This window comes from Rhamphochromis longiceps, linkage group LG8 (genome assembly GCF_057381845.1).
Source record: "Rhamphochromis longiceps isolate RC_006_pf linkage group LG8, R_longiceps_female_GT1.1, whole genome shotgun sequence".
NCBI lineage: Eukaryota > Metazoa > Chordata > Actinopteri > Cichliformes > Cichlidae > Rhamphochromis > Rhamphochromis longiceps.
In genome coordinates this window covers 31260895-31273042 of record NC_140564.1, presented here as the reverse complement: position 1 = coordinate 31273042, position 12148 = coordinate 31260895, and the positions used below count along the sequence as shown (strand labels likewise).

General features: G+C 40.7%; 1 protein-coding gene across 2 annotated transcripts; it reads left to right on the top strand.

Moving 5' to 3' along the window:
• The first annotated feature begins 158 nt into the window (after positions 1 to 158).
• tap2t (transporter associated with antigen processing, subunit type t, teleost specific) lies at positions 159 to 11215 on the top strand. 2 transcript variants are annotated; one of them, XM_085417051.1, is made up of 13 exons: positions 254 to 385; positions 2126 to 2235; positions 2604 to 3153; positions 4175 to 4289; positions 4400 to 4530; positions 4781 to 4986; positions 5138 to 5335; positions 5560 to 5688; positions 5765 to 5944; positions 6073 to 6246; positions 6751 to 6910; positions 7937 to 8073; positions 10256 to 11215. In XM_085417051.1, exons 3-13 carry the CDS (start codon positions 2649 to 2651, stop codon positions 10451 to 10453), a joined length of 2133 nt encoding a protein of 710 aa, XP_085273177.1. In that variant the 5' UTR covers positions 254 to 385; positions 2126 to 2235; positions 2604 to 2648; the 3' UTR covers positions 10454 to 11215. The 2 variants fall into 2 exon arrangements, with proteins under 2 accessions (XP_085273176.1, XP_085273177.1); XM_085417050.1 differs by lacking the exon at positions 2126 to 2235 and having other exon boundaries at positions 159 to 385.
• The last annotated feature ends 933 nt before the right edge of the window (positions 11216 to 12148 follow it).

Sequence of the window (12148 nt, the reverse complement as noted above, 5' to 3'; positions counted from 1 at the left end):
CTGTCAAAAGGGTGTAAATCTTTCCTACACAGACAATTAAACAAACCGCCGTGCCTTTATTGTGAAAGGGAGGAAGTAGTTTCCAGCAGCATAAGCAACGACGCAAACTGCTGCCATCTTGTGGCCAATGTGTGAAATGAGCCGTTTTCTTAGTGTAAAACTTTCCACAGCTGTCCCACAAACGTTGATTCGTGGTACAAAAACGATAGTTGAACAGACATGAGGACAGAGTTTGATATTTTGTGTAATGTCGCTCTTTTTTTTTTTTTTTTTTTAACGTGGTCTGAGCCGCGCAGGTGTCAGCTAAATGAAAGTGAAAGTAAAAGTGAAGCGGGTGCTGCAGACACTTAAGCTAGCTGTGCTCTGTGGAGGAGAGAGATATACGGTAGGTAATCTAAATCAATCCCGATTAACTCAATTTTAAATACATTTTAATGCGTCGCAGGTGTATACACAGGTAAATGTGAAACGGCAGGTAGGAGAGCAGGTAACCTAAACGGCCTATTACTGAAGTTACCACCTCAATTAAGAAAGCTACAATGAGAACCAGCAGCTGCAGATATATTTTATGCTCCAGTTGCATTAAATATCTGTAAGGCTTTGTTAATATAACTATAACAGATATTAGTGTTAACGTTTTGCTCATATTTTCCATAAGTGTGATGTAGACAGTTTGAAAAACAGCACCGTTTTATCCCCGGAGTCACAAAATGTGTTTCTGTGGTACTTAGAGTAGATTAAATTAAAAATGCAGGACCTATATTTTTACTTTTTTGCATATTTTATTCAGTGATTAAGGATATATTTGTTGAGAGTAACCCTAATACTGCGAGAGTGGGTGTAAATAAACAAAAACTGAAACCAAAAAACGACACAAAGTATAACAAATAGAGAGGAAATGTGGTTATTTTTAGCCTTTTATAGTTTGGTCCAGTTTGTTATTACACCGTCTCAGGTGAGGTTTTGGTCCAGATGTTTGAGGCTTGAGGATGACCTCATGATCGTGAGCCAAATGCTTCACAAAGCGCTGTGTTTGTACTGTAATCTCTCCTCTGAAGTCATGAAAAATTAGGCTCCTGACTAGTGTTATTACAGTATAAAATTTCATATTACTTTACCTTTTTTTAATTTAAAAATTTTAGTTTCAGTTTACGCTAGTTTCACTCTGTTGCCAGATTTGATCCTTCCATTTTGGAATAGGAAAGGTTTAGTTTCAGTTCAGTTTTACTTTTTATTTTCTCTGATATTTTCTATCGATATTTATGTTCTTATAAAACCACTTAAATGAATGTTGGGCCACAGTAGCAAAAGGTCCTAAATTAACCAAAAGTAATTCAGGCACACACACAGTCATACATACACACATTAAACTTGCGCAAATTATGTACCAATGAGATAGAATATCTTAAAACAGAATTACATGGAGAGATGTGAATTTAAACGTACACCTATGAGATCTAGTTTCCAGCTTCTGTGTGTGTGTCAGGCTTTACAGACCGATGCATGACCACTGATAGGAAACTTCATTTGCGGAGAATGGTTCCTTTTTTATTTAAATGTTTGTGATGAAGATTAACAGATTAGATATGTCCTCATCAGCCACTTGTATCGAAGTAGCAGAGGAGGCAGTTGATAACTGGCAGGTTCTGAGTACTAAAGACTGTAGAGGAGCTAGAAACACTAAATATCATGTAAACATCTCATGCACATGAGCTAGTTGCACACCAACTTTCTGCTGCTTGTTGGAAATGTGATCACATTTACATTTTTAAATGCATAAAGTTCTCGTTTTCCAAATTCTAGTTATTATTTTTATTCCACTAACTAAAAAATTTTTTTTCACTACTAGTTGCAATTTTTTAGTTTGTTTTAGTTAACTGTAACAGCTTCAGTGCTGACAAATACCCTTCATACTACAATAATTAATTAAAAAAAAAAAAATAAGAAGATGAAACAAATTAAGCAAACACTAGAAACTAAATGAAACTAAACGAAACCAGATAGAAATTAATAAAGAAAATGTCTATTTAGTGTTTACGTTTCTATTTTCATCTTCTTGTGGAAGGAAAAATGTTAAGGACCATTTACACAGGGACCAATTAACTCATCATGCATTGCTTTGCAGATGATGGTTGGCCACTAGTGGACAGTCCGGGCTCCATGTAGTATTTACTACCAGGTCATATGCCAGTCAGTGGTTTCCTGTGCACTCCTTGTTAGTCGCTCACCTTGAAGGTAATGGCCGTTTGCTTCCTGTATGAACGGTTTTTGGTTGAAGTAGAAGCTTTTCAATCTGATTTAACTATTTTCCTGAGAGAGAGAAAAAGAAGATACTCAAATCAACCAATCAGAACGGTGAAGTTCAAAAGAATCACCTTCCCACTATGAGCTGCTCACACCTGCAATAGTTAACTCTGAACCTTAAGTCCTGTTTGCCCGATTTTCCCCCTCTGGCAGTTTCCACTGTCATTGAGATGATTGGGATTAATAGTTAAATATTTTACAAAAAGACACACGTTTGGGAAATATAATTGTTTTCCTGATAAAGTAAATCTAGATTTTAACACATCTTTTCTGAGTGACTGTAATACTTGCTGTTGTAGGATCCGATTGAGCCTCCTGCGTTTTCACCGCCAACCGAGGGTAAAATGACGGATGTGGCAGCCTCAGGATTTTTCGTCCTTGTTTTCGATGCAGTTCTGGGTTCATCGATGTGGACCGGGCTGCTGCTGCTCGACTGCTCCAGCTGTGGTGGACTGGAAGGCGTGTGGGCCTTTGGAGCTGTAAAATGGGTTTTCCTCCATGTTTTCACCTCTGTGTTGACTGATGGAAAGCCCCAGCCTGTCCTCCACAGGTTGGTGGCGCTCCTTTGCCTTCTTCCTCCCGTGTTTGAAAGTGGACGCTTCCTTAAAGCATCTCCATCTGAGCCTTACTCGGGCCCATCTCCCAATCTCAGCATGCTCCTCTTGGGCCCGATGGCCTCATCTCTGGCCTGTTTAATTTGGGAAAAGGGTCTCAGTGGGAATGGAAAAACAAAAACGGACAGCGTCAAACTGGATACCAGTGGGCTGCTTATGAGGACATTAAAATATTTCAAACCAGACACTCTCTACCTGATCGCAGCGTTCGGTTTCCTCATCTTAGGAGTCATCTGTAAGTATAAAACATTCCCATTTTATAGTGTGTTAGATAGAGCACATGTGTTTATTACAGTGTAAGACTTATGGATCAGAAACATGCAGGCAGAAGTAGCCGTGTTAGGATCAGAGGGTGGAGGGCAAGCTTGTTAGCAAGCACTCCCTCATAAAATATTTCTAAGAGACCGGACTTGCTGTTCTGTGTGCATCAGAGTGGAAACAGAAGCTGCAGAAGTTTGTTTATAGGTTAGGAGGCCTTGAATGTATGTATTTGTCTTTTTCTTCCTGGATTCCAAATCCTGTTAGACCTGAAAGGTCCTGCATGTTACTTAATTCAGAGAAGTAAACAAAACTTCTCTTTTACTCTGTTTAAGGTTTTTTTCTAATCAGCTGGAAGAGAAGGGACCTTTGAGTCTACAAATCCTCTCTAAAACACAGTATATAAGTAAAAATTAGACTGTGAGAGCAGATTTTCTCCTATCATTGTTCACTGATAGAGTAAAACCATCGATTCCTGCTGCTGAGTCTGTGTGCTGGGATGGCAGAATTAGCCACGTTGGAATATTTGTTCCAAAGACCAGCACAGATTTGAACCATTCGTTTATGTCCACAAAAGGGCAAATCAATACGAGAGACGAGTTATGTCAACATTAGCATGTTTTATAAGGTCCACGTGCAGGTTTTGGCATTTTAAAAAAATAGGCTGGGCAAGATGATTTCACCATGACAGCACTTTTCGTGCCTGCAGCATGTCCCGGCACCTGTACACTGACTCCACCTGCTCATCCAAGATTTGTCACTTCTGCTAAGAAACCCCTACAAAGAGGGGGCTGGCTTAAAAATGCACAGTCTGTCCTTTATATACGGTCTATCATCAGCACTCATAACCTAGTCAGTAACAAATGTGATTTCCACCACACACTACATGTCCTTAAATACTCACTACGGTTTAATACTGCTTTCGAAATAAGTTTTTAATAAATTTGTTGACTTTGTCCCTGTTTACCTTTGTACCTGTCATTCATCTTTCCTCACAGGTGATACGTTTATCCCGTTGTATCAGGGGAAGGTCATTGATATGCTGAGTGGTAAAGTACTTGAAGCCGGCTTCGGTTATGCGCTCGGAGAGCTGGTTCTCATTTCTCTCGGAAGGTGATGAACCAAAACTGTTCCCACCATTTCTTTGTCTCTCAGATATTTGTAGGAAGAACATTTATTTACTTGGCATCTCTCTGATTTTTTTTGTCTTTCCATCTTAACAGCGCGCTCTTCTCTGGCATGAGAGGTGGTATATTTATGTGCACCTTGGCCAGACTGAACAAGAGGCTGAAGCATTTGCTGTTTCACACCCTCCTGAAGCAGGAAGTGCAGTTCTTTGATGATAACAACCCCGGTGAGAGGAGCACGACATGTCTATTAAGATATTTAGGGACTGCATGAATTTGCAGGGTCAACAATGCCAAAGGTTCCCCTAATGAAAATATTAACGCTGATTTAACCTTCGGTAAATGGAGCGTCATCTTAAACTGCAATTGGCCCGACAAACTAGCGTCTAAAAAGCCTCATAATCTAAAACAAACATTGAAGCTGTGCAGATTTAAGCGGTTACTGAACTCTGTCCTTTTCTCTGTTTCACCATCCAGGTCGTCTTTCCTCCCGCTTGCACTCTGACGTGGACAGGATGGGCCGCACGGTAGCGCTGAATGCTAACGCCGTGGTTCGCAGCACAGTAAAAACCTTCCTCATGTTGGTAGTGATGTTACGCCTGTCCTGGGAGCTCACTGTGCTCACCTGCATAGAGATGCCACTCTTAGCTGTAGTGCAAAACAAATACAGCACCTTGTATAAGGTAGGTGTAAAAGGAAGAAAAAACAGCCAGACTTTTCTTTATCTTTTTTCGATGACAGGAAGAAAAATGTTTGCAGCTGGAAAGAATCAAGGATATTAAAAGTGGGAGTCATGAAGACTTTATTTGTTGATCCTGATTTGTTGTCTGACAGGAGCTGAAAGAGCAGATTCAGGACTGCCAAGCTCAGAATGCAGACCTGGCTTCCCAGACGGTCAGCGGGATTCAAACCGTCCGCAGCTTCAAGGCCGAGAAAGACGAAATCAGGAGATATCAGGAGGCTCTGGCGCAGATGCGCGTAGTCAAGAGACGTTCAGGAATCTACAGTTCAGTCTTTCTCCTAGTGCGGAGGGTAAGGCGACAGTCATGTTACAAGCAAGGGAACATGTTTCATTCTCAGCTCTAACTGCATATGTGCTAATATTTAAGCACCAAGAAGAAACGGTACCCTGGTTTCTTAAAGCATTTTAGTATTTCCCCAGTATTTGATATGTGCTGACATGATAATGGATCCTGCTTTGTTTGTTTTTTAGCTCCTTCGCAAGTAACCCTCCTCTCCAAACTCTCTTTATTTAGCTGGTGTCTCTGGGGATAAAGATACTGATGCTGTTACAGGCCCGCACTCTCATCTCGTCCGGAAAGCTCAGCATCGGCAGTCTTGTGTCCTTCTTCTTGTATCAGAAGCCCATGTCAGTCAATTTAAAGGTAAGCCGAATCATTCTGGATATTTATTAACATGTAGTGCCTGTTTTTGATATTCAACGGGTTATTTATGTCGCAGGAGATTTTGTACTGCTATGGTGAAACGGTGGCCACAGTTGGAGTGATTTCCAAAGTGTTCAGCTACCTGGACAGGACACCCAAGTGTAAGGAGGAGGGAGATTTAGCTCCTGACAATCTGCAGGGAAGAATTGTTTTCCAAAATGTCACCTTCAAATATCAAGAGAAACTTGCCCTGAAGGTAACAGTTTCCTAGTGTTACAGTGATGGTTGTGTTCATCCTACAGTGTCACTGTTGGAATGGTGTTAATCATTAATTTGTGAGAGGTGGACAGATTTATGAATGCTGCACTGACGTCTTCTCTCCAGTCAGTGTCGATGGAGCTGCAGCCAGGGAAGATGACGGCGTTGGTGGGTCCCTCCGGCAGTGGAAAGACCACCTGTGTCAGCCTCCTGAAGAGGCTGTATGAGCCCCAGGAGGGTGAGATCCTGCTGGATGGAAAGCCGCTCCACCTTTACAAACACAAATATTTCCATCAAAAGGTACAGACGGCTCATTGTACAGCTTAAATCATTGTACTAAATCAAATAATGTAGGGATGCTCCTGGTACATATGATCTCAGTACTTAATGTGTCTTTAATTGATGCAAACATGTAATCGTATGTTTGCATCTTCAAGTCACAGACCTCGGTTCCTCAAATGAATGACACAAAGAGGTCGTCAGAGGGTTTCTGTAAAAGCTTTTCTTGCTTGGAAAGCTGCCGTGTCTAGTCTTGTCTTCAGCTCAAACACTCTTCAGAGTTTTGAGGCTGGAAGATTTTTGTTTGACTGGAGCAGCTGGACCAGTTCTGGGGACGAGGGTGTAAGTGTATTTGATTTACTAGTAGGTCTAGATCTTAAAATAGCACGTGGACAGTGAACCTCCTTCTTTCCACATGTAGCCCAACAAAACTTTGACTCTCAGGTTTTGTTCTTGTGAGACGCGTCAGCTTATTTACTTTAATTGTTTAAATGGTGAAACCACATTAATCCTTTCTTCGTGCAGGTAACCCTGGTTTCCCAGAATCCCGTGCTGTTCTCTGGCTCCCTGAGATACAACATTGAATACGGCCTGCAGGATTGCGGCATCGAGAAGGTGAAAGAAACTGCAAATAATGTCAACGCACACGACTTCATCTCTGAAATGGAGAACGAGTACGACACAGGTACAGAGCCATCTGTGGTATTGTGCCTCACCTCAATCACACGGGTCTAGAGACCACTTGGCAACTGTCTGCCAACCACTGGTTACAGTGGAAAAATGAGCATTACCTGACCAGTTCTGAGTTGTTGCTAAAGCTAATCAAAAGCCTAAAGAGCTGTCAGTGAGCCCCTGGTAACCGCTGGCACTGTGAACCTCGAGCAGGTTGCTTGTCTTTTCTATATGACATAATTGTCTGTTGCTCCTTTTGAAATGTGTCATTAATGCACAACTTTTATTTTGAAGACAAATGTCCTCAGTTTCCAGGAATGTGGAGTAGAGCCGAAAAGTAATAACAGTAGCTTTTAAAGAGATAAAATTAACATTGAGACGAACTGAGTTCAGCTTATTGGTCCACAGCAGTCCCAGTTTATCATGTGACCCCTTGGGAAAACGAAATCCCACCCCTGAAAGACCAGCACGCTTCTGCATATTAACTTTGCCCACAGCGGTGAAAATAATCACTGAAATTTGAAGAGTGTTATTAATGAGTACATACCTACAACATGGAAAAATTCAGATTCATGTTGTTTACTTTTGCTTGATTGCCTTTCTTTACATTACTTCTCTATCTACTCATACTGCATATTGCAGTGAGATATTTCTCTTATAAGCCCCTCGTGTGTGTTTTTTTCTTTTCATTACATTCATTACATCAGGAAATAAAAATATATGACAGCTACAGAGGTGATCTAACAAGGAGAAAATGCTCAAGTCAGTTGACAAAATAATCAAGTACAGAGGCACATGTTTAAAATAGATCATGGTGAGCTGCAGATAGGTTTATGAAAGTTAATATTAACTTTTTCTGACAGATGTGAAGTAAGGAAAGTCAGATTTTACAGTTGTAAAATATCCAGCTGGAAGCTGGTAGCCAGGTAAACCACGAGCTATGTTTCAGTAATGATTAACTGTAAAGTTGTGATGGAAAAACCTGAAGCAGGTGCATGTTTTCCACTGTAACCTTGGTCTGTGTTGTTTGTCCTCTCAGATGTAGGAGAAGGTGGGGGTCGTCTTGCAGGAGGACAGAAGCAGTGCATCGCCGTGATCAGAGCTCTGGTTCGAGACCCGCAGGTCATCATTCTGGATGAAGCAACCAGTAAACTGGATGTCGAGGCGCAGCATTCAGTACGTATATAAAAATAAAGCTCAGAAACTTCCATACGACCCTCAGCTTTCCTCACGGTGACCAAACAAGGAAATCCTGCATGCAAGAAGCGTGAATGGGTTTTCTCTGTGTGTGGGTGTGAGTCAAGCAGCTGCTCTTACATATCTGGCGATGAGAAAGTTTGGGCAGTGGGCCAATAACACAAAAAGAAAAAGCAAACCTCCCCTGATTTAGATTTGGCTGGTCTCCTGTTCCTCTCAGGCGAGTCTGGACCGCTTTCATCATGATTTTTAATCTCTTTGATGAAGTGCACCTGAACTTGTACCTCTAGTATGTGTCAAAATGCAGATCCTTCAAAGTTATTTTGTTTTGGAAGTGGACAAAGTCACGGGGTTGCAAATCCATTAATCCACACAGTGGCCCACACCTGATGTGAGTATGTTCACCCCAGATGACTCAGGACAGTCTCACCCTGGTCCCTCTCATCACCCGATCCACCGCCTTCAGGTTTGGAAACTTGTCAGCTCGCGTCCTTCACTCCAGAGTCGTATCAGTTGGTGTTTGCTCTGTAGGTGTGAGGTTTGTTAAGAAATGACAGAGCTCATAGTGCACGTGGTCAAAATAGGGGTTACAGGAAGTGATCTAAACATAAACTCAGGGCTGTGCTCAAAGCATCTCTCCTGACCTGTGGCTCGCTCATCGAGAAGATGAGCGAGCCACATTTGAAACTAGAAAAATTTGCATTTCCTGCGAAAATGCTGTGTGGATGCCTTAACGCTGAAGATGTATGCCGAAAAAAGCTGAAAAAGTTGAGAAAAAAAAAAAACTGCCCTGAGCAGGATTCGAACCTGGCCCTCCTGGTCTAAGGGCTGCTATTTAGCTCATTCTCACAAAGAGGTGGAGAGACTGACAATTGTGCTGAAATGAGCAGAAGCTGCTGAGAATTGTGCTGATAAAAGGTGGAAAGGCTGAAAATGTTTCAGAAGAGGTGAATAAGCAGAATTTGGGCAGAAAAGAGGTGAAAACTCTGAATATTTTGCTGAAAAGAGTTCAATCAGCAGAATTTCTTCTGCATAGATTTCAATCAGCAGAATTTCTGCTCAAAAGAGTTTTTTCTGAAAACAGCTGAGATTTGTGCTAATAATAGGTGAAAAGGCTGAAAATTTTGCAGAAAAGAGATGAAGCAGCAGAATTTCTGCTGAAAATAGTTTTTTTCTGAAAACAGCAGAAAAAACTGAAAATTTTGCTGAAAAGAGTTCAATCAGCAGAATTTCTGCTAAAAATAGGTTTTTGCTGAAAACAGCTGAAAAAGCTGGTATTTGTGCTGAAAAGTGGTGAAAAAACTGAAAATTGTGCTGAAAAGAGTTTAAAAAAAGTTTAACTGTTAACTGAAAGAAATTTTGCCATAAGCGGGACTTGAACCCAGGCCTTCCAGTCTGAGAACAGATGCTCAACTCACTGAGCTAAAACACAGTTCAACCCGGCAAGGAAAATCAGTGAGGCCACTGATAATATGGCAGAAATGGGCAAAAAATATTGCAAAAAAAATTCAATATCTCAAAAAGTATAGAAGTTATGAGCACCAAAAGTCATAGCCAGAAAGAGCAGAATTTTTTAAAGTTTGAACGGAGAAAATTGGCTGAAAACTGAGGGAGTAGTTAACGTCCAAAAAAACGTACGGAAGCAACTTGAAAAAGAAAAATAAAGAATAAAGAGAAACAGGAACTCAATAGTGTGGATGCCTATTACTATAAGACAGTTTTCTAATTTTATGGGCCTGTTGCTGGAACTTGAATGAACATAGCTCTGGTTGTGAGTGCAGAAGCCCCACCCATCTGTTTATGAGTGGCAACCAATCAGATGAAGGGGCTAAACTTGTAACTATAAATTAGAATAGAAATAACACAGAAGCTTAAAGCAGCAACACCCCCAGTCTTGACATGGAAAACAATAGCCCAAAGATATCTCTGCACACCTGAATCAGAGGCAGGTCGAAGGGAAACCTAAAGCTTTTTGGAATTTTTTAGGGTTTTATGAGTTTAGTATTATTGTAAAGTTGATTTTTTTAAGACTAACCAGTTAATCCAGAAAGTATTTAGCTGATAAACTGATAATAAACACAACCACTACCTGCAGCCAAAGAGGGGAAGAGGTCCACAAAAGAATTGTGTTTGTGAAGTGGCCTCATATTTCTGTGTTCAGGTGCTGAAGGAGATTTTTGCTCGTGGCCGGACGGTGCTGGTCGTGGCTCATCAGCTGAAGACTGTGGAGCAGGCCGATCACATCATCTTCTTGGAGAACGGCGAGGTCGTAGAGGAGGGGACGCACAGTGAGCTGATGGCCAAAAAAGGGCGTTACTATCGTCTGAAGGAGGAGCTGTTCTCTCAGGACAGCCAATGACCTGCTCGTGCTTTCGTCGCACAAATACTTTCGTTTCTAGACAAAGAAGAAGTGATGTTGTTTACCTGTTTGTATCATGAGAAATGAACTGTTCATCATCAGAAAACTTCAAACGGCAGAAGTGTTACTGCAATGTTTGGTCGGTCAGAGGAGCTCAACTCGTCCATCCTCGTTTATTTATCTGGGAGGAAACGTTTGAAGTGGAGAGAATATTATAATCATGACCTTTAGCTACCATGGGTAACTACATTTTGAGAGTATAGTTCATATATGCAATTTATTGGCAGTATTAGAGGAAAAATGTGGGGTTTCCTGCCAGTAAACAATGCAAATAAATATGAATACTCCACATGGCAGCAGAACGGTCATGACATAAAGTGACTCAGATTTAGAGGTCGTCCTCTAAAATGAAGTGTTTTCTGATTCTGTTGTCTCTTTATTTGCCTTAAAATGATGGAGGGCTTCAGTGTTGGTGTGCTCTGAATGTCAAGGACTGTTTTTCTCACTGCCTTTTGTGCTCCATGTGTTAAAGCTTTGCTGTGAATCACGGGTTAAACTCCTTAAAGAAGCCCTCGCTCTAACAGAAGCTCCTGTTAAGGTGAGACTTTGTCACTGACATTCGTCACTCCTCCTGTCAGAGTTATCATCACCTGTGGTTTCCACCGTGAATCATGGTGTCTTTTCCTGAAACTCCAGAAATATTATTTTTAGTGGATTTTGTTCACTGATGTACTTTTTTAAACTATACTTATTAAAATTGCTTTTGAAGAAAAATTGATGGAAATTTTTGAGTCCTGATCCGTTCCAGTTTTTTACTTCGGTCGTTTCTCTTCCTTATTAAGACTTCCTCATTGGAGGTCAGCTTCATTTAATGTTGAAACCTCATGTATACTGAAGGATAACTTAGAGGATGTGTTTTTATATAAATCAAAAACTGGATTTTGTTCCTTACGAGCTCCACAGTGCAGAGGAGACACAAATCCCTGGGACTGTTATGGCAGGAGTCCACTTAAATGTTAATATCTCCTCCTGCTGCTGCCTCCTTTTCTATCCATGGATGATCACTGACAAGCTGATTTTTGCCTGCAAACTTTTACTGGAAGATGGAAAGAAAACAAAGCTGTAGAGACCAAATAAGTGGAATAAGATACCAAAAAACCTGGCTGAACAGAACGAGGTTCAAACACTGAAAAACAAGTATAAAATAAACAGATTAATTTAAAAACAACAAGTGTTTTCATCCAAATTCCCTCCAGGGCTATGAAAGGATATTTCCACATTTTTGACTTGCAAATATGTTTCTATTCTTGTGCAGATAAGCCTATTTTGGCTTCACTTCCGCATGTTCTTGGCAGGCTTTTACATCTGCTTTCTTGTTTTTATGTTCATGGGAAGACTTTCACGTTTCCTGTTTTGCCGAACCCCTCCTTTATCATTTTATTTAGCATCATTTGTAAACGCCGAAAAAATCTTAGGTCTTCAAAAAAAAATTCTAAAGCTTTGAATAGTTCCTCTGTGTAGAAAACATTAACACTAGTTCATACTATGTAACACAATTTAATGGGCTACATGTTTAACTTCCAACACCAATAATAGAGTTGCTATTGTAACCGGTGTAATTATAACAAGATGTGATTTATGACCCTGTTACACTATGACACTATCAATATTCGGATCGATCCACCTACTTCGGCA